This window comes from Eleutherodactylus coqui, chromosome 1 (genome assembly GCF_035609145.1).
Source record: "Eleutherodactylus coqui strain aEleCoq1 chromosome 1, aEleCoq1.hap1, whole genome shotgun sequence".
NCBI lineage: Eukaryota > Metazoa > Chordata > Amphibia > Anura > Eleutherodactylidae > Eleutherodactylus > Eleutherodactylus coqui.
Genome location: NC_089837.1, coordinates 135,971,706 through 135,998,096, shown reverse-complemented (window position 1 = coordinate 135,998,096; position 26,391 = coordinate 135,971,706). Strand labels below are relative to the sequence as shown.

The 26,391-nt window shown below is 45.1% G+C and overlaps 1 protein-coding gene across 1 annotated transcript in view; it reads left to right on the top strand.

Annotated features, from left to right (window-relative positions):
- Positions 1-21,803, top strand: part of PDCD10 (programmed cell death 10) — a 37,171-nt gene extending 15,368 nt beyond the window's left edge. The window contains exons 3-8 of the mRNA XM_066600728.1: positions 5,137-5,190; positions 12,855-12,972; positions 15,478-15,604; positions 16,759-16,837; positions 18,195-18,277; positions 21,259-21,803. Coding sequence (XP_066456825.1) covers positions 5,137-5,190; positions 12,855-12,972; positions 15,478-15,604; positions 16,759-16,837; positions 18,195-18,277; positions 21,259-21,340 — 543 coding nt within the window. The 3' untranslated portion in view covers positions 21,341-21,803. The remainder of the gene's footprint in view (positions 1-5,136; positions 5,191-12,854; positions 12,973-15,477; positions 15,605-16,758; positions 16,838-18,194; positions 18,278-21,258) is intronic.
- The last annotated feature ends 4,588 nt before the right edge of the window (positions 21,804-26,391 follow it).

Genomic DNA, 26,391 nt, shown 5'->3' with positions numbered 1-26,391 from the left:
GTGCTAACATCGCTGCTGAGGAAAATTTGTTTTGCTGCATTGATGATTCCACTAGACCCTGGTGGGGGAATTTAACCCCTTGATGATGTGGCCCCTTTTTTTTTTTCCATTTTCGTTTATTCCTTCCCCTTTTAAAAAAAAAAAAATCGTAACTCCTTTATTTATCCATCGACATTGCTGTGTGAAGGCTTGTTTTTTGTGGGACGAGTTGTTGTTTTTAATGGTGCTATTTAAAGTACCATATAGTGTACTGAGAAACTTAAAAAAAATTCCAAGTGGAGTAAAATGACAAAAAAAAAGACATGCCGCCATCTTTCAGTGCGTCTTGTTTCTACGGCGCACAAACTGCAACAAAACCGACATGATAACTTTATTCTATGGGTCAGTATGATTACAACGATACCAAACGTGTGTGTGTATGTATGTGTGTGTGTATAATAAATATATATACACTGTACTATTTATTTTTGTGTTTTTTTTTCAATTATTTTCTGCCGTCATCTTGTGTGCGCAATAACTTTATTTTTCCGTTGACGTAGTTCAGCGAGGGCTTTTTTTTTTTTTTTTGTGCGGGATGTCCTGTAGTTTACGATTCAGTACCAATTCGGAATACATACGACTTTTTGATCGCTTTTTATTGCATTTTTTTTTCTGGGAGAACAGGGTAAGTGAAAGTGCATTTCTGGCGTTCTTTAATTATTTATTTTCGGACGACGTTCACCGTGCGGGGTAAATAATGCACTGCTTTGATCGGATTTTTTATGGAAGCGGCGATACCAAATATGTATTTTTATTTTATGATTTAGATTTTGTAATAATGGGTATGGCAAAAGGGGGGTGATTTAAACTAGTATAACTTTTTTTTCCTTACAATTAATAAAACTTTATTGACTTTATTTTATTTATTTTTTCTTTACTTTAAAGTCGCTCCTGCAGTATGACGTAATTCTACAGCATTACATCATACTGCACTTTGACAGGCAGTCTATCATGCCACCCCACGGGGATGGCTTGATAGGCAGTCTGCTAAGGCAGCCCTGAGGCCTTTCAAAAGGCCCCCGGGTGCCATGACACCTGCACGGATCCCCCGATCTCAACGGCTTCCCCCGATCTCACAGAATTGATAGCGGCATTTAAAGGGTTAATAGACGCGAACGGCCGTTCGCGGCTATTGCCCGTGGGTGTCAGTTGTACTAAACATCTGACGCCCGTGACCTCTCTGCATACATACCCCGACGCTCCAGGACGTAAATGTACATCCTGGAGCAGGAAGGGGTTAACAGACAAGGGTAATTTCATTATATTTCTCTCTGTAAAGCTAGTTTAACGTTTTATTGGTACTTTGAACATATTGGCTTAACCCCTTAGTGACGGCCCCATAGTGTTACGTCCTGCCGTTGCAGGATGTGTATGGAGGGAGATAGCTCAGCTATCTCCCTCCATACAGTGTGGGTGTCAGCTGTTTACTACAGCTGACACCCGCGGGCGATATCTGCAATCGGCCGCGTGGCGATCGCGACTATTAACCCTTTAAATGCCGCTGTCAATTCTGACAGCGGCATTTAAATCCCCTGACTGATATTCGGAAGTTTCCGTACGCCTCCTCCCCCCGCGGTGAGATTGGGGGAGCCATGCAGGTGTCATGGCAGCCGGGGGCCTTCTGAAAACCAAAATTACCTATTTGGTATCGCTGTGTCCGTAAAAGTCCCATCTATCAAAGTGGCACATTATTTACCCCGCACGGTCAACATCGTCCAAAAGATTTAAAAAAAATAACGCCAGAAATGTGAAAAAAAAGCGACTAAAAAGTCAATTGTACGCAAAAATGGTACCAACGGAAACGACAGGACATACCGCACAAAATGAGCTCTCACTGTGTCGAGAGAAAATTTAAGTTATTGTGCGCAGAAAATGAACACAGAAAATAATTTTAAAAAATGTAATATCTTAAAAAATAACTACAACTAGTACAGCAAAAAAATACTATATAAGTTTGGTATCGTAGTAATCATACTGACCCATAGAATAAAAATATCAGGTCGTTTTTGTTGCAGTTTGTGCGCCGTAGAAACAGGATGCACCAAAAAATGGCAGAATGTTGTTGTTTTGTTTTTTTTTCCTCCATTTTAAAATTTTTTTCAGTACATTATATGGTACAATTAATAGTATCATTGAAAAATAGCCCTCATACAGTGACGGCGATGGATAAATAAAGGAGTTACGTGTTTTTTTTTTTGTTGTTTTTTTTTTTAAAGGGATTAGGAAAAAAGCTCTGTCACTAGGGGATTAAAGTCCCCTAGTTTGTATCGGGTGCTGCGCCTGTGATTTCATAGCAATATATCTTGATCACATGCAGAGTGATATGACCAAGATTGTTTCAGTATGCAACATACCCCATGATGGGCATTTATAGCATATCCACAAGATCTCCCATGCCTGCCTGATGGGTGCAGCTTGTACCTCTGAGACGCACACCATTTATGGCATATCTGGTGGATGCCTCAGATGGGAATACACCTTAAAGCAACCCTCTGGTTTTGGGACAGAAGTGGACACCCTGCCATCTAGGGCTATATTAGCAGCAGTTCTTTTGTGCTACCCCTCTGATCTGCTGGTTCCAGGCTGTCCAAGATGACTGCAGCAATTTTCAAATACCTAATGCACACTGCTCACTGGCCAGTGATGATCATGTGACTAACTCTGGCCATTTAGAGAATAGGTATAGTGCATCGGCAGTTTAACACCATCGGGTAGAGATTCCATTGGGCATATTGGATGGCCTGAAAATTGGGCCAGAAACTAGTGGATCAGAAGGATTGCAGAGGAGAACTGAAGGCAATAATACCAGTACTAGGGCAGAGTTTTTACCCTGATACTTGAGGGTCGCTTTAGGTGCGGGCGTCCGTGCCGTAAATGGCGTTGTGATAGGTGCTGGCAGACTTCTGGACCGTTGTTAAGCATTTAGGCTGGCTTCACACAGAGCGGATTTGCCGCGGAAATTCCGTCTGGAATTTCGCCGTGGATAATCCACCTGCGGCCGTTAATCCTAGGGTTAGCCAGCAATGTGGACAAGATTTCTCAGAAACCTTGTCCACGTGGGACCGCGGATTCCCTGGCCACAGCATGTTCAAATTTTATTTTTTCCATTGCAGCCGCACTCTCCTCTATGGTAGCACCAGCCACAACAGAAGAGTGCACAGCCAAGCCGCTCCAAAACCCACGGCTCTGTGCCTCAGGTTTGAAGCAGCGCTTTCTCGGTGGAAATCTCACGTTTTTTGTTTTTTTTAAATATCCGCCAGTATTCCAGCGTGTGTGAACTCAGCCTCAAGGCCTTTTTTTTTTTTTTTTTTTTTTTTTTATACCAAGGATGCAGATTCCGTAATAACCACCCCTTTCTAGAGTTAGGCCGCCTGCACACGGGCAGAAATCCCGCGGGATTTCCGCCGCTCAAAGCCTGCATAGGAGTGCATTACAATACGCACTCCTATGCAGACGGCCGCGGTTTGGCCGCGCGAAATGTCACGCGGCAAACAAACCGCGGCATGTCCTATTTTTGTGTGGGGCTCACAGAGCCTCGCACAGATACGTCACTCACCCAGCCGCCGGCTCCGGTCTGCGCATGCGCCGGCAGCCGGCACATGAAAGAGCCGGGGCTGCCGGGCGCGAGTGAGTACGCGCTCGTCTCTGCAGGCGCTCAGGTTGGGTCCCGCGGCGAGAATTCTCGCCGCCGGATCCGACCCGCTCGTCTGCAGGCGGCCTTATATAGTAACTTTGTATCTTAGTTGTAGTGCTGGTGAAAACTAAAAGAGCAGATGGAAGGGCTGTTAAGTGGAAACCATCTGTTATAGGGCGGCCGTAAAATGATCAATTACCTGATAAGAGTGCTTCTCCCTATATCCTATCCAGATAAAGGCCGTTGTTAGAGGAGATAATCGGTGGCCCCTTCCAGCAAGACCCATCTCCAGCCTTGTAATCTGCCGGGGTTTAAGCACTATACAAATGCTTCCGCTCGTGTAGCGCGTCCTATAAACAAAGCGCCACAATCTTTTCTTATGATCTGCGCTGGGATTAAAAACGAAAAAAAAACATCTTTTTCAGTTTTCTCCTGCATTATAGGGATAATTCTGCTTTGCTTTGGCTTTTCCTTTTTTATGGGTTCCTGTGATGTGATAAATGTGATTTACGAGCACCGTGGGAGTGTACGAGGACAAAAGGCTGCGTGTAAAATTATAGCTTCAATTTGTGCGCTGTCTCCAACTTGAATCAATCTGAGCTTTGGCTTGGGGAACGGCCATTGTATTATTTTTGGGACAGCTGGTAAACAGACTGCTTGGTAATGCTTGTGCATCTGTACGGAACGCTCTCCAATAGGAAATCATTTAGACGCATTGCTTTTGGCGGCTCCTTTTCTGCTTAGACACCGAAATATGCAGATGCTGCAAAATTGGATGGAGGGATATTTCATTTTGTGCTTATTCGTCCGCTATAAGTCTTGCGGTGCGGCTCCCTACGTGACCGTGCGGACGCGCCATCCAGCACAGTGTGCCATGCAAGCTCTGCAGATAGAGACGTTTCACTGCTCTGCTAACCCTGGAAATCTCATTCACCTTTCTGAGCTGCAATGCAGTAAATGATTGCAGGAAGGCACTTCGGAGCGCAGAATGATCGTGCTGCTTAGATGAGGAATGAGATGCCCTTTAATTTGTGGTTTTTCCCCACCAAATAGAAAAAAATTCTGCAGTAATTGGTCATTATGATCACATAATTTCGTGGGTAACATTATTGGTTGTCACCCAGCTCTGCAGAATAATCACCCAGCTTTCCCAGAAACCATAAGAAAGAATGAATAGAATTTATTTTTTTTTCTTTCGTTTTAGGAAAAAAAAACCTTTTATTTCCTTTTGGTAAAATATGAGGCAATTTGCCTTTCTGAGATAAAAGCATATTCGGCAATAACTTTTACACCACAGCATCTCATGACAAGACTTTGGCCTGGAATGTTGGGCTTATTAATGTGTATTTTGGGGCTTATAATGCTTTATGATGTATTCGCAAAGCAGCCGCTTTTATTCCATAAAGTAAATGGTTATTGAGGCGTTAGCATTTTAACTTTTTTTTTTTTTTTTCTTCCCACAGTTAGAGCGTGTGAACCTTTCAGCAGCTCAGACTCTTCGAGCAGCGTTTATAAAGGTAAGTGAGGCCGGTCCTTAAAGAGGTTGACCCAGGATCACAGGTTATCCCTTTTCCATAGGATAACTGGCTGATCAGTTGGGGTCTCCCTGTTAGTCTTGGGAACAAGGGTCGCCCACTGCCTGTCATTCTAGAGTTGCTTTTTATCACCGCAGTGATGACAGAATGAATGGAGCGCTGGCCGAGCATGCATAGCCAACATTCCTTTATTTTCAATTGGGCTGATGGAAATGCCCAAACGCTTGCCCCTCCGCAGTCCCGTTGGAAGTGAATGGAGGAGTAGCAGTGTGCTTGCATGACCACCTCATTCATGCTCTTACTGCCCCACGCCTCCTGCAGTAAGCCTACAGCGAGGAGGATAAGAGACACGGGACCCCTGTTCTCAGGATTAGTGGGCTTCTCTGTGGTGAGAGCTTCAGGCCTAATGTCCACGGGCAGATTATTTGCGGAATCCACGCGGATTTGAGCCGCGGAAATCCGCATGGAACGGTGTCCAATAGACATGAATGGAGCTTCTGCAATTGATTTTTAGATCCGCGGATTTGATTTTATGGTATTTATTTACTATCGTCGCGGATCTAAAATCGCAGCATGCTCCATTTTCATCGCGGATCTTGCTCCATTGAAGTCTATGGGAGTCGCGGATCCGCAAATACATTTAAATGCATATGTGGGGCACATGCGCGGATTTGAAGCCTGGTGGTTGGGGAAAAGGGGTTTTCCCAGAAACATCTGTCGGCCATCTTGTTATACCAAGATGTATAGATGTGAGGACGCAGCAGCTCCAGCAGCCTATCAAATGACTGGACACTCATGCGACAAAAGGAAGAACATTTTTCTTCGTGCCTGCGCAGGTCTTGGAAGAGGGTGGCAAAATGACCCTTTCGAGGGGGTGCTTCTGCACAATGGGTTGCACCCAAAAGCGTAATTTCTTTGACTTGGGCTCCCTGTCTTCCTCCTCCATATCAGAGAGCTCATCCTCATCGAAAAATAGGTCATAAATCAGCCCTGACAGCACAAAATTCGGATTTTCTCCAGCAAATACCATCTTGCTCTCAGCAATGGTAAAGCAAAATGGCTTCTAGGGTTTGGCTAATAGGCTGGACATAGTTGGGAGGGGTTTGGATTCTTGTCCCTTTTTTTTTTTTTTTAATTTTAATTTCCGCACGGAATCCGCGTACACCAGTGTGGAAGAAACACAGGATCTGCGATTATTGAAAAATCATTTTCAACACGATCCGCAGTGCACCCGCTGTGGATTTGAAGCTTAGATCTGCAGCGTGTACACTGCATGCCGTGGGCATTAGGCCCCACTGATCAGCAGATTATCCTCTATCCTGTGGATGAGGGATAACTTGTGATCTTAGTATACCCATTGAATATACTCAGCTATGCATGTATCACCAAAAACATACATTATTGTATTCCCCTTTTGAGGCTTTTCACAGTCCAGGTTTTGGCTACAACTGCTTCTATCAGTTAGCGCTACAAAGTTAGAGAAGGGGGAAGTTTCATTCTCTGATGGGTGATTGATGCGCTGCCAGCGTGATCCAGGACCTGCACGTCCAGCAACAAGCATCCACATCGGCTAATATAACATAAGTGACAAGCGAGCAGGAAGGGGGAGCGAGGGGAAGTAAAGAATGATATATACCGAGGCGGTGGAGGATGACCAGTAACCCAGAGGAGCAGCTGGAGGGATACTCTGGTCATACGTGGCACCGAGCCCTGCGAGACATTGACTTCTAAAGTGAAGAATTTAGAGCCAAATTACATTTTTTAGTCAAATGTAACTGCACACATAATAGTCGTTTTTGTTTTTTGCGTGTTTGACATTAACTACTTATAGGGCGCATTCACACATGGCAGATTTTGTGAGGAAAATCTGCCTTTTTTGGTGCAGATCTGCCGCAGATTTCACACTTTCAATTGAAAATCTGGTATGGATTTTTTTGCGCATATTCTGTGGGAATCAAATCTTCCACGTTTGAACGCACCTTCAGAGAACTGCCCTCAGCATAATGTACACCCGCCATCTCTCCTCCCAGGGAGCCTACACACCTAGTGTCAGGCCCCCCACTGTAATACACAGCGCTGCTCCCTAGTATAGACATCCAGAGCGGCCCCTCACGGTATAAGGCTAGATATCCAATACAGGCCATATGGATGAGCTTTTAACAAATCTCATGCATGTGGTTTATAAAGATCCACTTGGAATTGACCCCTATGGATTTTACATCTGCAGCCTGCCAATTTTAAGCCTTCTTCACATGAGGTGTCCAGACTAATTTTAATGCATGTATATCTGTATGACATCCCTTTGCATTGCCTGAATCTGGTTTCTGCATTTTTTGTGTTTCTACCTTTTTAATAATAAGCCACAGTAACAATGAGTTTGTGCCAATGGGCATGACAAAAACTGAGGATATACCACCTCTGAGGTTTCTTGTCAAGTCAGAAGTCTTTCATTTAAAGACCATGCCCAATATTTGCTTGCTGCTTTCATACTGTCTTGTTTTGCTTAGGACTTTTGTACATGCAGTAATACCCCCCCCCCCCCCCCCCTATCCACGGCCGTGACGGAATATTGCTACCGATATTCCACCGTGGGGGAGGGGGGGGGGGCACTGTAAGGTCTCCGCGATGAGCCTAACTGATGGTCTTACCGCAGAGAATCGCTATGATTCTCCGCTTGTGGACATCGGACGTCGCTTTCCATAGCGATCCTATGGAGAGTGTGTCATGTGAGCTCTGCAGGCGATTTATCGACACGGATCTCGCTATGACATCTCGCCCATGGACTGGCAGCCTACAGCTTTTCTTGCTATGATATGGATGCTTAGTCCTAGGATAGCCCATCAACCTCTTATTATTTGGGATCCTACGTCCCCTTCAGTGCTTACCAGGCACGTCTTCATACCTCTTGCTGGGCCCGCTACTGAATGGTATTGAGCTGCAGTACCAAGCACAGCAAAATATGGTGTAGTTCTTGGTAAGTCGGCCAGCTCCGTGGTGGGGGTACCAGGACTCAGACTCCCACCACTCTGATATTGAGCCCTTCTCCTAAGGATAGGTAATTAATATTGTCGTCCAGGAAATCCCTTTTAGAGAAGATTCTTATGGTTTGAGTAAGTGATGTCACCGCCAGCTCCTTCGCTCTCCTGCGGCCTGTTTAGACACATCGTTAGCTCATTCAAATGAGCATCGTTCAGTCTTTCACATTGGCTGTATAAGTGAATGAGAGGAGCTGAATGAGCGCTGTTTAAACCAGCCTACAATGTTGGTTTTTTGTTTGTTTGTTTTTTTAATCCCAGCATAAAATGGACAAAAAGTGAATGATTATCATTTGTCGTTGGCTCGCATTTAGCAAACAATTATCGTTTACTTTTTAGATGTTTTGAAGGATAACCGTTCTGTATAAAAGTACTTTTAGTATCTAGGCGGTCTGTCCATGTATGGGGGGGGGGGGGTCAGCTAATTAACTCTGGATCTGTCAGTGAACCCCCCCCCCCCCAAAGGTGTTTTCTGAGACTAAACTATTGATGACCTATCCTCAACAGTTGATCAGTGGGGTCTGCCTCTGGGGATCAGTGGGGGTCTGCCTCTGGGGATCCTCACTGATCAGCTGATTGAAGAGGCCACAGCAGTTGGGTGAGCGCCGCGTACTCTTTTTGGGCCAGTGACGTCACGTTCGTTCATCGTGGCCTGAGGCAGCTCTGTCCCATTGAGGTGAATGGGACGGAGTTACAATACCAGGCACAGCTGCTACACAAGTCACTCACCCTAGCACCAATGTCACTCCAATTAGCTGATTGGCGGGTATACCAAGCAGAGAGGCCCCCACATTTCTATTATTGATGACTTATCCTGAAGATGGAGCATTAATAGTTCACTCCTGGAAAAAACTTTTAAATGGATTTTTACGGGTGAACTATTGATGACCTATCAGCTGGGGTCTGCCACTTGTATCCCTGACCAATCAGCTGATTGTGTGCCTATTGACAATGCTGCAAATACACTGGGGTCAGAGCAGAAGCTGCTGCTCCGACCCCTATGTAGTGGCTGATGCTTGTAACTACAGGAACAGCTCCTATTAATTTCTATGAGAGCCGTATATGACTAGATACTTTTTAGCAATTTTATGCATGTAAAGCCTTTTTGATTTTTTTTTAATGGCAGCGTCAACAATCTTTTTTTTTTTTTTGTGTGTGTTAATGTATCCCTTTTAAAACTAAAAGTACAGTTACGGATTACTCCAGAATGAATGCATTAGCTGTGTTACATCCCAGCACCATCTACTCAATATCACATTCTATAGTTAGAGGAACTGCTTACAAAAAAAAAACTTGACATATAGGGACATATCAAAAATTAATTGCTAGGGGTCCGGGTGTGGAGTCTACCCCGCCAATCGCTACAACTAAGCAGCTGAAACGCTCACCCGAGCACGGTCTCTGCTCGCTAGCTGAAGACTGTCTCATAGACTTTCTGTTGAGCGTGTCTTGAGCTAGTGAGCGGTGACGGCACTTCAGCTGCTTCGTTCTAGCAGTTGCGGAGGGTCTTGTTACTTGGGGCCCCCAGCAATCAAAACATTCAACATGTCAAATGTTTTTTGAAAGTACTGTTGCACTTCAGTAGTCGCGCACGCCTAATACAGCTTTTCCATGACGAAGTTCAGGATTTCGTTCTCCTTTCCCTTTTGCATGGCTGTCATGCCCGATCTGTGCAATGTACTCCGATTGATTCAAAATCTCTGCATTTTGATTTGCAAATGTAGGATAATTTGTTTTGTTACTCTGCAAGGGTAATAATCAGCTGGCTGGATGGGACGCGTGCATTCTGCCCATTTATATATCTGTGTTATGTAGCATTTACATATCTACTGATTTGTACATATACCAACGAGGTGAATGGCTGCAACATAATGTTAAACTGAGAATTGTGCAAAAAGTTACTCAAACATTTCTCCACCTCCCATATGAGAACTTTAATCAGGCAGATGAAATGCAAATGTAATTAAAGCATTCCCATGCGACCCGCAGGGCAGATCCACCTCTGTATATCTGCCAAGGTGACCTGCGCTGTGTTTTTAGATCTGGCAAATTGTTTTTCTAAAGCTGGCAGAGATAATGAATCACTCTTATTAATCCGCTAGCGTTACTGACCCCACGCCACCCATTTTTCAACTGCTTTCCTAAAACACTGACTATTTAGATAAATTTAGTTATTAAGCAGATGTAGAGAGCAGCTAGTGCAGTCTTCTAAATAAGAAACCTTGTCTTGGCCTTGTGGGAAGGAGGATGGTGGCGGCCCACCGGATTATAAGGTTAGCGGCTAGATGGCCAACAAGGCGGGTGACCTGGTAACAGAGGTCAAAAGGGAAAACATTGCTTAGACTTCTAACTATATCCTGCTATCTAGTTCTTGTATGACAAAGGGCTGTCTCATTACAGTAATACCCGTCCGTGTGTCCTATTGGGATGTATGGACATCATAGATGGGAATAGCCCCCACTTAGGATCCTCCTCCTATGCAAACCTTGGCTCTGCCAAACCTATCCGCTCCATGTATGTCATGGCTATAAATTAGTTTGGCTCTACGGCTGCGTGGCCAACACGGCTTCCTGGCTGATGTCATGGGGTGCTGATGGTGAACCAGTGGTGATCAGCTGGTTGCTCGGTCGGCGTTAAGGAGTTGCCTTTGTGCACGCTCTCCTATACAAGTCTATGGGGGATGTGCACAGGGGATTTTCTTCTGGCGTCCGGACTTCAACAGCAGGAAGCGGGTAAGTATAAAAAATACAGCACCCAGCTCCGTCCCCTCGCCTAACCGCAGCGCAACTTAGTTTGTTGCTTTAGGCAGGTGACGGGCTCCTTTTAAAATCCACATTAAAGGTCAATTTATGCTGCAGATTTTTTTCTACAGCATGTGGGATGGATTTCTTCACCATAAAATGATCTGGATGTTTGCTGCTCTTGAAGTGTGTGTGAGTGTGCATAGATAGGTGTGATATAAATATAGTGTGTGTGTGTGTGTGTGTGTGTGTGTGTGTGTGTGCGCATAGATAGGTGTGATAAATATATATATAATTTGCGTGTGTGTGTGTGATCCCACTGGCTTCTGATCATCCCTCTTCATCACATGGCCACTCAGCCAATCGTTGTAATGAAGTCCTTTGGTGTGGGTGGTCTTATAGTGGAGAGATGGGATCTCATCGAGGTGTAGAAGTAAATGAGAGCCAATGAAAGAAACTGTTTTTTGTTTTTTTCTTGAAAAGTGGGTATAATTGCCTTCTGATGGGTTAAACCTGAGGACACCAAACTTTTGTACCCTGTGAGCTACATCCCACATTTAGTGATGGCCAGGAGCCGGAAAAAAAAAGGAGCAAAGGCATATTAAATGTTGAACAAGAAGTCCTAAATCTGCAAGAATTTTCTACTCAAAATCTGTTGTTAGTGACCCTCCAAACTGGTGGTTAGGATGGGTCTGTAGTAATGTACAATACATCGTCAGAGCATATGGTGGTAACCAAGGACTCGCTTTGAGAGCCACATGTAGTTCCCCAGTCACTAGTTGGGGAATATTGTTTTTTTTATTGTTGGGGACTATTTGTAAGCTCCCCCCCCCCACCCTTCGCCCTCTTTTTTTTTTTTTTTTTTTTAAAGTAAAGGAACTTGTGATCACATTTGAGCCCCATAAACTGCTAGAGAACAGTGCATCTGGGGAGCTGTGTTTAATACTCACTGGGCACCCCATTCCAGTTTTGTGTCCCTGCGAAGCTGCCATGCACACACAATAGGACTGTTCTCAGCTGGCAGGGTGTGCATGCTAGGTGTCTATGGCAGAGAGCGAGGACACGGTGCTGGAACGGGGCACCTGGTAAGTACCAAACACAGCCCCTCGGACTTGCCATTCCCTCACTTACCCCATAACATAGGGCAGTGATGGCGAACCTTTTATAGGCCGAGTGTCCAAACTGAAACCCAAAACACATTTATTTACCGCAGAGTGCCAACATGTCAGGGGCGGGGCTTATCACAATGTATGATTTTAGCCCCATCGTTCTAAAAAGGACCGAGCCACTTCAAAATAGATAGTGTGCAGATTTTGACTGCTTTTTGGATGTGGAAATGCTGCAGAATGTCCTCAGCGGAAATTTCTGTGGCAAATTCTGCAGCATTTACACATCCAAAAAGCAGTCAAAATCTGCACCCTGTCTATTTTGAAACAGCCCTGCCCAATTCCGCCACATGTAAACATACCCCAGCGATAATAGTGCCCCCCCCCCCCCCTCCAGCGATTAATAGTGACATCCCACAGCGGCCCCCAGTGTGAGTGACCCCCAGCGACCCCCCCCCCCCCCCCCCCCAGCAGTAATAATAGTGGCCCCCGCTGCAGTAATAATGCCGCCGCCCCCTCAGCGGTCCCCCAACAGTAATAATGCCCCCCCCCCCCCAGCTGTCTCCCAGCAGTAATAATGCCCCCTCCCCGTAACAGTGTGCCATAGGTTCGCCACCACTGACATAGGGGCTCAGGCATGATGACTGGTTCCCTTTAAAGCTCAGTAAACCCTCTTTAAGTGTAGTCAATGGAAGGAATTGTGCTTTTGTGCCATATATTTTATTTGCAGTGATTATTTTCTGTCTACGTTTTTGTTTTTTCAGGCAGAAAAAGAGAATCCGGGGCTCACACAAGATATTATTACAAAAATTCTCGAAAAGAAGAGTGTGGAAGTAAACTTTACAGAATCTCTTCTGCGTATGGCAGCTGATGATGTAGAAGGTGGGTACAGATTCCAGCGCTCCCACAACTACTACCTCTAGCTTATGAACCATGTAAGGAAGCGCTATACATAGAAAATGCACCAAAAACATCCCGGCCAAGCCTCGCTATTGCCTGCTATTTCTCTTTGATTCCGTTATGTCCCATATTGCTCACTCTATAAAGAGATCCCCTATAAATGATCTGCCATGTCCCCCTCCTGGCTGTTAGAGGACCGGCCGCAGCAGGAGGACTCCTCTGATTACTCCTTTTCTGGAAAAGACCACAATTTAGGACAATCGGAGCAAAGGGCCTTTTTACACGGGGCGACCTGTCGGGCAACAGATACGGGACAGCTCGTCCCAGCAATAATTGTTCTTGCGTTTGTACACAGGAAGGAGCAGCGCTGACTGCATGGAGGCGGAGTGGGCTGGGGATCGTGCCCGCCTGCCTCCATTCATAGTAAGCAGGCAGTCACAAGTGAAGGACTTCTGTTTTCATGCCTGCAGAAACAGAATGACAAGCGAGAAGTGAAAGCAGTTGGTGCAGCATTTCCACTGGTCCGTTACAGCCGTGCTTTTGGTGGTTTTGATGCTAGGACAAAACTGTTGCTCTAGCCCCATCCTTCACTCGCAGGCCTCTCCTCGCCCCCCGCCTGGAGGCTGTTGGGGGAGAGGCGGTGCCGTCTGCAGCTACAAAGTGTGGTCATCATGCAATGACCGTGCTTTAAAAGGAAAACCCCTGCGGGGCAACGGGTGTCCCTGTCCCGGGTTCATGCTGTGCGTGGTTAGGGCAGCATGAAGCAGACAATGTTTTTTACGGCTGGGTTCACACGGGGCGTAGTTGCCGTAGAATTTCTGTGTAGACTTTCTGCACGGAAATTCCAAAGGCAATCTTAAGCCCGAGCCTAACTAACAAAGTGGACAAGATTTGCAAAAATCTCGTCCACACGCTACAAAGAAGCTGTTGCGGCCAAGACGCACTGAAATTGACATGCCATGTGGAATTTAAAGCCACGGCATGTCAATTGTATCGCCATTTCCTCAGCGGCCTCTCTACGGGGAGAGATGACCGCAGTGAAATGCAGGCGACAAAGCCGCTTCAAAACGCGCGGCGAACGACGTGGGCTCTGAAGCTGCATTCCTGTGGTGGAGATCTCGCAGTATTTACGTGCAGACCCGCTGCAGTCATACCACGAGATTTCCGCCCCGTGTGACCGCAGCCTAAGGGTGTGTTCATGCACGCTGCCGAAACGCAGTAAAACCGCAGGTTAGAGTTACAGTACCGCTACAGCAGAAAATCCACTATTTATTTCTTTTTCCTCTGTGAACAGGATTTGCTTTAATCCGATTCATTTTCCTATTAAACGTTTCCCAGCAGCGTGTGAACACACCCTTAATTATTTTTTTGAGGTCCTTATGCCCTCATTGGCAGTTCTTGTTGGGTTGGATCTCTTCTGTCCACATAATTCCTGTATCTGTACCTCGAGGGATCGCCTGCATCCCTTTATGGGTCCACACAACTATGCAAGCTATATGGTATGTTAATGCATACTTTCATGATTTCTTTTAACCCTTTAAGGAAGTGATTTAGTGTGGTACTTAAGAACGCAATGATTTTTGGGGGGGAATTTCATATCAACTTTGTAACCTTTTTTATTTTTAGCCCAAATAGCCATACAAGGACATGGCGCGTGTTTTTTTTTTTGGACATTATTGTGTAAAGAGCTTGGGTTTTATCGGTAAAATCTTGGAAGGCATATACTTTTTAGATATTTCAGTCACCTATTGGCTTGTTTTGCCTGAAATAGTTTTTTTCATGTGGTATAAGTGTGTAATTTGCTGTACGGATTGTTATGGATATATAATTTTTATTTTAGAATTACTTATTTTATTTTTTTTAATTATATGCATATTTGCTTGGCTATCACAAGCCCCATGGCAGCCCTGGAGGCCATAATAAGAGTGTCTGGATAGCGGAGGGGTGATGGCTAACACTTTCAATGGCTTACATGCTGTGATCAACATTGATCACGGCATGTAAGAGGTTAACAGCGGGGATCTGCGGTTTCTGTAATTCCTGCTGTTGGAGCGGAGCCCACACCATTGCAGCAGGAGCCTGAGCCGACACGATCTACAATGCTGTACATGTATGGCATTGCTCACAAACCGTATGTGTAAGTCTGTCATGGTACAGACGGGGGTGACGTAACTAGCACAGCATGTGATTTACCATGGATACCCCCTGCGTGGGGACATTTTGGATTTATGACCAATAACTACAAACTAATTTCTTCCTTTTGAGACAAAAAGCCGATCTAGGAAATGTTCCTTCTACTGATAAGTTGGGGTCGCCCAAATAATGCAAGAGCACTGGTTTCTGGGGTCGGTATGCAGAAACTAATAAGGGATGCCGCTAATGGGATGACAGTACACGGTCACGGGCGATTGTCAGCCGGGTACGCTGTGAGGGATGTGAAGGTGCGTTCTACCTTACTGGCTCTTACTGTTTCTGTATTGCACTTAGAATACATGATTGAAAGGCCTGAACCAGAGTTCCAGGAATTGAATGAGAAGGCACGGGCACTTAAACAGATCCTCGGCAAAATACCTGATGAGATCAACGATAGAGTGCGGTTCCTTCAGACAATCAAGTGAGTGTTACATCGGCTTCTGCATGGCTTGTGTGCTTTCTCTTTCCTATGAAATGGTGCTGTTACAGTATTAATCATGGATGTGTGGGGTTGACATAGTATGTCTTCCTACTAAATTCACATAGCAGTTAGTGGGTATAAGCCTGGCTTTCTGCAACTACTACATATAGTGAATTCTATCTCCTTTTGTTACCTTCTTCCCTCCTGACTGCATTGGTCTCGGCGTACCTAAGGGACTATAAACCTGTAGAGCACTGGGGTCCAGAGTCGTCCTCCTTGCAGGCTCCCTCCATTGAGGAGGAGATTGCGTGAAGCGATGGGCACTCGTGCCTCTCCATTCATTTCCATGGAGCTGACAGAAATAGCTGAGCTTCTACTCATCTAATGTCATCACTGAAATGAATGGGGCAGTGCTGCGCTTGCACGACCGCTGCTACATTCATGCTTTATGTCAGAGCGGGTGAGTGCAGTGACTAGAAGGACTCAAGACTCCTATTTTCAGGAGCTCCTCGCTGGTCAGACTCTGATCAGTTATCCCGTAGGTTTGTCATAAGTCAGTTGTGAGAGAACCCCTTTTATAGAGAATCTGATGCCATTTTTTCACAGCCTTCTCCAAGGAATGGGCATGCTGATCGGTGATATGTCTGCTCATAAGGACATTATTAGTAGCAGCACAGAGGACTACAGGAAGTAGTCCTCCATATTCATGGGCTGCAGTTCCACCCACCTCAACTTCCAGCAACTGACCACTCTCAACCCACTACTGTGCATAGAAGGAGGGCTGTCTGTCATTGGCTGGAGAGTGTGGTGGGGGTCAGTAGCTGCAGCTCTTGAATATGTAGAACTAGTCCTCTGTATCTGACTGCTATTTAAAAAAAAAAACTGCAAGTTTCTCCCAAACTACTGCACGGATACATACAGCAGACGTCATTGTAATCGGCTTGCCTGTTACTACCTCGTGCTGCTCTCAGGATTGTGAAAAGATAATGACCAATTCGCTTTATCAGTGTGCCATTTGTTTTGTTGGGGGTGGGGAGAGGAAGACTTCAGCAGGCAATATCTTTCAGCTTTTTATGGCTTTTATTATATCTATTTCCTCATTCCTAGATCTAGCAATGCGTGTCTTATATTAAATGTGACCGTTTTACTTACAGGGACATTGCTAGTGCAATAAAGGAACTTCTTGACACAGTCAACAATGTTTTCAAAAAGTATCAATACCAGAACCGTAGGGTAAGTTCATCAATAGCTGGAGTTGGTTTCTCACCTAAATTTATTTTAGCAAACTACACTCTGAGATGTAAGCAAAGAGCGTTTCATCCGGGTGGATGTGGTATATCCTCTATATGTAACCATACAGAACGTCTGTGTGCCAGCCATGAAGGGATTAGACTCATCCAGTAATAAGGAATGGTCCGGGGAGGCCAGACTACTGCCAGGTGTCCTTGCCCTTCTCTCTGTTCCGTTGCTCCATGCCAGTTCAGCGTGAATGATGTGACCGGACTGGGAATCCATCAGCGGGGTGGACTTCCTCTAAGCTTCACTATTCTGCAGTTGTGGACTGTCACTATCCAGAATATTGCAGAAACACTTGCCTTGGTGCCAGCGGGGGAGGAAGGAAAAGCCTTGTGGTGACAGCCGTACCTTTCCTGTATCTTCACTGGCCTAATTCAGAACGGAATAGCTGTAGATGGAGTACACTTTAAGATCCACACTGAGCTCTCTGGGGTCAGGCCTGTTGGGGGGGGGGGGGGGGGGTAATAGTCACAAAAGTAACATGTAAGCATTTATAGCTGAGGTCTGGGATACAGAAAGTGTCCATCCGGGCCTGGACAAAGATGGCAGCAACTCTTCTTAGACTACCAATGCGTAGTAGTCAGACATTACATGCTGCTCTGACTGGCCAGAACTACTCGTGTGGACAGCAGTGCTTAACCCCTTAAGGGCTAAGCTGTTTTGTACTTGTACCTTAAGGACCAGACACTTTAGGAATTTTACCCATCACTGGATCACATAGTGGAAGTAATACTTCCGCTTTTACTTCTTAGTCCATAGCGCTCACTGAGCACTGTGTACTCGAGAAAGGAGAACGCAGAAGCAGTTAAAAACCGCTTCTTCGTTCTTCTCCAGGTTCTCGGCTGTGAATTAACCAATGCAAACCTGACCTGCTCCTGCTTGATTTACCGCACTTGGTCCTTAACGGGTTAATCAAAGCTGGCGTAGTGTCTTGCACACTGTGCATTAGTATGTGTCATTCGTCTGTCAGGTAGCCAGAGAAGCTTGTGCGGCCATCTTTCTTTGTCCAGGCCTCAAGGGTCACTGTAACAAGCCTCAGTGATGTCCTGTCTTAAACCACATGTGGCACGTCAGTTGTGTGAGGATGCCTCACGATGGGTGCAGCATTGCTGTTATCTGTGACAGTATATGTTCTAATGTAGACACCAATGGTGTCTTGTGTGGTTCTTGAAAATCAAAAAACTGCATGTTCGATTCCAGCCGAGAAGTAATGCGCAGTCAAAGCCAGAAGTGTTAATGAACAACGTTAAGAGATTTCATTGTTTTGCATTACTGACCTATTCTGTTTTTACAGGCGCTCGAGCACCAAAAGAAAGAATTTGTAAAATATTCTAAAAGTTTTAGTGATACTCTCAAAACCTATTTTAAAGATGGAAAGTAAGTACTTTTACCTAAACTCCTCCTCCACAGTGTAATGGTCAGGGTGAGATTGGACAGCACTGTATTGCTGGTCCCTGCATGTATAGGGCACTGGTGTTTCCAGGCTGCAACGTACACTGGTCAACACTGAAATTGTTGCTGACTTTAAAAGGTCTTAGTATATTGGTGTGCTGAACATGAATATGACCATGAAAATTTTTTTGCTTGGCCCCGATTTTGCAGATATTTCATATAGTACGTTTTCTGTGTTTTAAACATATACATTTATCCAGTAGGACTGTAACAACACCCTTACAGTTACAGTTTGAGCCAGACAGAAGCCGTGTGCTTACAGGACCAGGGATATACAAAATACATGTCTTATGTGAGTGTGATAGCCGAGCAAGGGAATTGCACTACTTGCAGAAGGAATGGACTCGCAGACAAAATGTAGCAGTTGGAGAGAAGAATATCCAGCACCCAGCTCTGGTCAAGGCTCACAAAATCCTGCTACCACCCCTGCACATCAAACTAGATTTGATGCAGAACTTTGTGAAAGCCATGGACTGGACTTCGCCAGCTTTTCGATACCTTCATGAAAAATCCCCTTGACTCAGCGAGGCAAAGGTTAAGGAGGGAGTTTTTGTGAGTCCTCTGATTCGAGAGCTCTTTAAAGATGACCGGTTCAACAACTTGCTGCAGGGTGATGGGAAACAAGCATGGAATGCTTTTCTCCTAGTGTCTACAAAATTTCTCAGGAATGTTAGGACAGAAAACTACAAAGAACTAATACAAGAAATTTGGCTCTTAACATCCACTTCCTTCATTCCCATCTGGATTTCTCTCCAGATAGCTGTGATATGGTTAGTGATGAACATGGCGAACATTTTCATCAAGATATCGAAACAATGGAACAAAGATACCAGGGAAAATGGTCCACAGTGCTGCCGGCTGACTACTGCCGGACACTCCACAGTGCTGCCGGCTGACTACTGCCGGACACTCCACAGTGCTGCCGGCTGACTACGGCCGGACACTCCACAGTGCTGCCGGCTGACTACGGCCGGACACTCCACAGTGCTGCCGGCTGACTACGGCCGGACACTCCACAGTGCTGCCGGCTGACTACGGCCGGACACTCCACAGTGCTGCCGGCTGACTACGGCCGGACACTCCACAGTGATGCTCCCGCACAGCTGGACAAGAGACAGGCAAAGATATCTAAGACGTAGTCTATGACCTGATTTTTTTTACAGGTACTAACTATCGGCCTATTACTATTGGCATGTATTTTGTGATGTAAACAATTATTGCAGATTACAAAAAAAAGAGCCAATTTTGCATTTTGACTGTCATATTCATGTTGAGCACATAGAAATTGATAACAAATAACTACATTTATTTCAGTAACATGACTTTTGTAAACATTTGTTGACCAGCGTATCATTAACTCTTTCCAATCCAATTTGTATCCTGGTTTTCCTAGGGGGCTTGCTCTTTTTTTGCCGTTATAAAACGGCGCTATCTGCTGGCTTAAACCAGTACTGCATGAGGTGACACGTTGGATAGGCCCCCGATAGCAGAGAGGCTGGCAATATACAGTAAGAGAACCCCAACGGACGTCTTCCAACATCGGAGCTGTACAGCCTTAAATCATAATGTCTTCAGAGGTCAGACAGTGGATTGGAAAGGGTTAAGAACTAATAATTGGAACTGCTGCAGTGTGTTCTATTATAGCAGAGTATTAAGAGTGCATCCACCAAATAACCCCTCAGTGTCGAGCTTGGAGGCTAGAAGCAATGCACTTCTTGGTTCCATAGCGTCACATGGTATATCCATATAATCCTTCATGCTAAAAACAGAAATGCTTTATATGCAGATACATTGCAATGGGGTAAAGTTGGCTTCAAAATTCTGTAACCAATGGGCTACATATAGAACATACTGAATGTTATAAATCTGTGCAGATTTTTGTATAACTTTAGGCTTTTTGAATACTATTATAATACTGTCCTCTGTTAGGGATTTTCGATGACTAATTTTACATGGCGAATCCACAACGGTTACCCTACGCATGAACCTATAGGTGCAGCAATGGGCACATTGTTTGCATTTATAGGTATTTGGACATCTCATGCCACAGGGAAAGCTCATGTTCAAGGCCCCATTCACATTGGCATTATTCTATTGCCCATTTTCTAGCTTTATTTGTGAGCTGAAGCTGCAAATGGAACATACAGAGAGGGCATAATGGAAAGTTTCCACCTATTCTGCATTTTGGACCCGTTCCTAGTTTTGGCTTGCATACAGCGATGCCGAATACTTCTTTGTGAATGGGGCCTAAAACTAACCTGCCACTGCATTTATTGTACTCCTCATTGGGAGTATACACATGTATAGCTCCATGTGAGTATGCCAAATGTATCAATAGGCCCTCATTCACTAGTAAGGGGCCAAGAGAAGCCCTTCCTTTTGGCCTCAGTTGGGTTTGTATATGCCTGGAAAATATTGTGTATATATTTTAATATATATTATAGAAATATGTTTCTGGGCTACCATGGGCATAGTGTCTATTGGAGGTAGGAGTCAGGCAATCCTCCTCGCCTATACCTACAATCAGGGGTTTGGTGGTCTACAGTTTCGTTCAGAAAGCCTACTAGATCTGACACACCGCCTTGCTGCCAGTTAAACTCTAGCCTGCACTCCGTTCCTCCGATGTTCTTCTGGCTTTCTCTGGCGGAACTTGACCTGCATTTCCATACCGCTGGATGGTTGCCGTACATGTCGCATGTGTCCGCTCCCAGAAAAGCCTTAGTTACCTGGTAGAAGCAGGCACTGATCTTCCTGGCTGGTGGGTGGTGGGATGAAGCTTTCATGTCATAGTCCAATCGGAGAGCAATGACCTCTGCGAAAGACACGCTAATATATTAGATAGAACAGCTAGCTGCTTTCCACCGTTATCTCTATTATGTATCTGACTCTTTATCTTTCTCTTGCAGGGCATTAAATGTATTTATAAGTGCCAACCGCCTAATTCATCAAACCAACTTGATACTCCAGACCTTTAAAACTGTGGCCTGAAACGTGTAAATGAATGAGCGCTGTAATTTTAAGTGGTGGACAGAGCTACTTTTATGTAAATTAAGTTTTGACTGTATAAATTATCAGTTCCGCCAGAGGGACATAAATGCAGGATGTTTAATGGGATTATTGCCATCTTACACCATATTTTTGTAAGATTTATTGTAGCTTATCATAATCTCACAATGAAGATTTTGCATCACTTTTTGCTATTATCATTCTTTTCAGAATTATAAGCCAAAAGAATTTACGCCTTAATGTGTCATTATATAACATTCCTTATAAGAATTGTAAATATTGGTGTTCTGTTTCTGACATTTTAACTTGAAACCGAAGAGCTGCAAGATTATGTATTTAACAATATTTGGTGGCAAATATTCAATAAATAGTTTACAACTGTTAAAACTCCTCTCTTGTGCATTTATCTGGAATGTGTGGAATAAATGATTTACTCTCTGGACTGGCACATTCGCCACGAGTCTTGTTCTTCCGGACACGGAATTGTGTAATCCAATGTGTTTGATTGAACGGAGTACTACCGCGGATCATACGATTTAGGGAATCCGCAATTAAAATCCGGTAGTGGGGACCGACCTAATGCTCATCGGATAGCTGACATTTGTTTTTACATCATGTCCGAGGGAGAAACTTATTTGCTCGTAGTAATTCATATTAGGCTGCATTTACACAGACGAGGGCGAGTTGCAGCTGAAACAATGCAGCATGCACAACTTGCATCACTCAGCATGTGATCACTTAGTATGCTGTCTGATGCGCGGGACGCTGCCCGTAACATACTCTAGTCTTGTGCGAGACTCGTTTGTGTGCATGAACCCATTTAACTTTATAGGTTCTTTTCCCACGCAAGTTCCATCCATATTGCAATTGGGAGAACTCATGTGGAAATATCACCCATGTAGATAAGCCTCGAGGCATTTAGACAGTGGCTGGGAATTGGGGAATAACCAAGAACGTGATATATAATAATAGTATTTCCTTCTTAGCAAAGAAAGGAATTGAGTAGTATCCAAACCCCAGACATCTTATAGGCTGCGCGCATCTAAGCTATGAAGTCACACAATAACCTCAAGAGGTAGATGCTTCATGCGCAAACTGAGAGGTGATAGGTGATCTCGATCTCTTATATATAAAATATTTTATATCTGTATATAATTACATTACACACAAGCATTTGGACACTGCAGACAATCAACAAATATGCAAATACTGAGTTTGCCGAACGACATGCTGGGAAGGGCATGGGTATAATAAAAAGCTGCTCATTTTGTAATAACTATTCATTCATCCAATCAAACGCTTGTGGGACAAACTGGAGCGACGGGTACGACACCGCCACCCACCGCCATCCAAACGACAATCTTTTCTCACAGCCTTGTACAAGGAATGGTGAGCTATTCCTGCCCAGACTTGGGGCTTGATTTCCCACAAGTGTATATCAGCTGACATTTTACACTACAATCTGGGGCATAAAAGCTCGATTTGGGCACACAAATCTGACGTTTGGGCCAAGGTATTCTGGCCCAAAAGATAGTTCTCTTTTTCCCCAGACGTAAAAGTACCCGGCGCTTTTACATCGCAGAATACGGCCATGTGATCTGTGGCATTGGAATCCAATGCATCAGATCACAGCGTATATCGGCTGACCGTGAAACCAGCTAGCCGATACACACTCGTGGGAAAGAGCCCTTACAGAGAACTTGTGGAAAGTATGCTGCGATGTGCTGCCGCTGTAATACACACAAAAGAAGGGCCGACACGTTACTAAATAGGCAAATAAGGCACTTTTTTCTGAAAAACATCCAGTGTTCAAATTTTTTTGTCCATATAGTGTATGTGTGTTTATTTATAAAACGCTAGATACCTTCACACAGCACCCAACAGGGTAAGGGAGTGAGAATCTCTGTTTTGGTTTTTACCTTCCCTAAGAAGGGGGGGAAAAAAGGGGCTTGTCCGTTCTAGACAGGAAGTGGTTCATGTAGGCCAGAAAAGCTCTCCAGTGTTCTCTGCAACGCTTTGGTGAGCAATCGTCGTTCCTGTATGAAAGCACAAGAGCGATTAATGTTGGGGCGCCTGACAGTCGTCCCATGGAAAACTTCCTATAGAAACCTATTAAATAACAAAGCTCTAAGGCTGGGTTCACACAGGGCGGATTTGTTGCGGTTTTGCTGCATTTTTTGCGCTTCAAAGGTTATTTTTGTCTTGTGTATTTTCTTGCGAATTTTCCGTGCGTAAAAACCGCAAGCGTTTTCCGCAGCGCTTTTTTTTAACTTTTGCAGCGGATTTTGCTGCGTTCATAGAGGTCTATGGACAAAAAAGTGCTGCGGGAAAGTCAAAAGAATTGACATGCTGCATCTTGAAAAACCGCCCCGCAGCTGCATTTCCGCACTACGGCAGTACGGAAAAACACAGTGGTTTTGCTGCAGTGTAGATATGCAATGGCAAACCGTGGCAGAACCACAGCAAATCCGCCCTGTGTGAACCCAGGCTAATGTTGAGTGACAATGCATTATCTTAATTGCTAATTGTTCCTGTTTGTTCAATGTTGACACATAATCACTTGAAACTACAGACCGAGACTCTGGACTGTTTACACTGATGCCTTTTGCAGAATTTGTTTTTCCTATTCCTGGTTTTGATTGTCAGAAAAAATATAATGGAAAGTTTTGTACATCCTTCATATTTAAGATCCACTCTTGAATTTGGCTTGTGAATACTCACCTGGTTAAGAAGGTTTAAAGCTACTGCCACACAAGCGTGTTCATCAGTATTTCAGGTTTTTGGTTTTTTGGGTTTTTTTTTTTTAACTGCAGCAGTCACCCGACTTCTGTAAATACAATGGGTCTGCAGCATCACCGTACCATCCCAAACTTCTGGCATCATGGCACCGAAGACTTGAGTACTGATGCCAGGAGAACGGACGGTGTCTCTGTGGCCTCCAACTTGGCTGCAGCGATCACCTGACTTCCACTCTAAGGGTGGGTTCACACAGGGCGGATTTGCCGCGGTTTTGCCGTGCGGAATTTCGCCACGGCAAATCCACCCGCCGCCGCTAATCTTGGGATTAGCCAGCCATGTGGACGAGATTTCTCAGAAATCTCATCCACACGGGACAGCCAATCTGTTGTGGTAAGTCCGGCTGGAATATGCAGCATGTCCATTCTTTTTTTCATTCCTCTGCGGCCGCGCTCTCCTCTATGGGAGCGCCGTCCGCAGCGAAAGAGCGAGCGGCCGGGCCGCTTCAAAGCCGCCGTGGCTTTTTCCGCGGCGGTTCTCCCGGCGGAAATCTCACGGTTTTTGCTGCGGCCAAACCACGAGATTTCCGACGGGAATCCGCCCCGTGTGAACCCAGGCTAAGCGTGAATGCAGATGGCCGGGTCAGATCCCACTGCGAGAATTCTCGCAGTGGGATGCGACCTGTCACCCGCAGCTCACCTCCTCCGGCGTCTTCTCTCTGCTCCGCGATGTGCTGGCTGGCACACAGCCCCAGATGCGCAGAGCAAAGCTGGCTCACACAGAAATAGGACATGCAGTGATTTGTTTATAGTGCGAGTTTTCACGCGGTCAAATCGTGGCTGTCTGCATAAGATTGCATAAACCAATGCAATCCTATGGCAGCGTGCACTGGCGGAAATTCTGCAGGAAATCTCGCTGTGGAATTTCCGCCCGAGTGCATTCACCCTAAACATAGACCATGAAAGCCACGGTAGCCATTGTGTTGCTTTTCAAGGGAAGAAGAGAGGCTGTTCTATATAAAAATAATTTTAGGTCAGGATCAATAGTCTGTTTTTTTTTTTTTTTTTTCCTTCTCTCTAAGGCCCCCTGTCCTTATGCTGCACCATACCTCTACCTGTTGTGGTTAGAGTAAGGTTGGCCTTAACCTGACAACAAAAGGGAGCCATTGCAAACGGAGTGTAGTTTCCATCTTTCCAAGGCGGCTTAGAAATGGAAAGCTGTGATCTAAGTAGTTATATAAAAAAATAAACTAGTTTTAACACACAAGACCCATATTATACAGTCTTGCACTGTAGTGGCAGAACTAGAAGCTTCATGCCCACATCAGCAGTTGGTGTATTTGCCCTTGTGGGGAATGATTTGGCACAGCGTTTAACTAGAAGCGCACAGGGTATACTATCTGTCTCGCAAGATAAGCATCAGTCACTGAAGCTGTTAAGGTATCTTATAAACATGGGCTTAGTAAGACTAAGGACACCACCTTTCGGCATAAATATTGATTAATGACCTGTCCTGAAGATTGGGCATGAATATCAGAGCACTGGGGGTTCTGATGCCTGGCACCCCCACTAATCAGCTGTTTGCCAGAGCCTCTCTGCTTTGGGAGACTATCATACACTTCAGTGGCTTGCAATGGTTCTTTAGCTCTCTCCTAGTCACTTCAATAGGACTGAGCTTGCGGCTGTTACAATCGTGTGGGTAAACTAAGCACGGGGCCCACACGATCCTTTCCAAAGAGCAGTGGATGGGATGCACGAACACAGGTTACACATGGGTTTCTGACCCTGTTCTACAAGGGGGATGACAGTGGCCCTACCTAAGCGGGGACATCGCCCCAATAAGAGGGCGGCCCAGCGCTCTTCGGAACTGTGCCCTAGCTGATCCTAAGAGCCACGCCACAGAACAGGAGACCTACACTGGCCACATGACAGGGACAGCACAACAGGATAAGCAAAGCAGAAAACACAGCATACAGCAGCCACAATGCAACCACTAGTAACAGAGTATAAGCTGCATATAAATACCAGGTATTAGTTGACATTTTGTACAAAACGTGGAAGCTAGTGGGTCAACTTCACAGCTCCTGGTTATACCGCTAGTCCCTACACTAACCAGGAGCCCAGCAGAACCAGACAGAGTTCACGCAGAATGCTGCAACAGGACAGGACACAGATAGCAGGTCATACAGCAAGCTTACAACAGGACAGAACAGGGCACACAGCTAGCTGCAGAGAACAGATACCTGCTTGCAGGCACAGGCTTACAGCAGACTACAACATATAGTGCAAACCAGACAG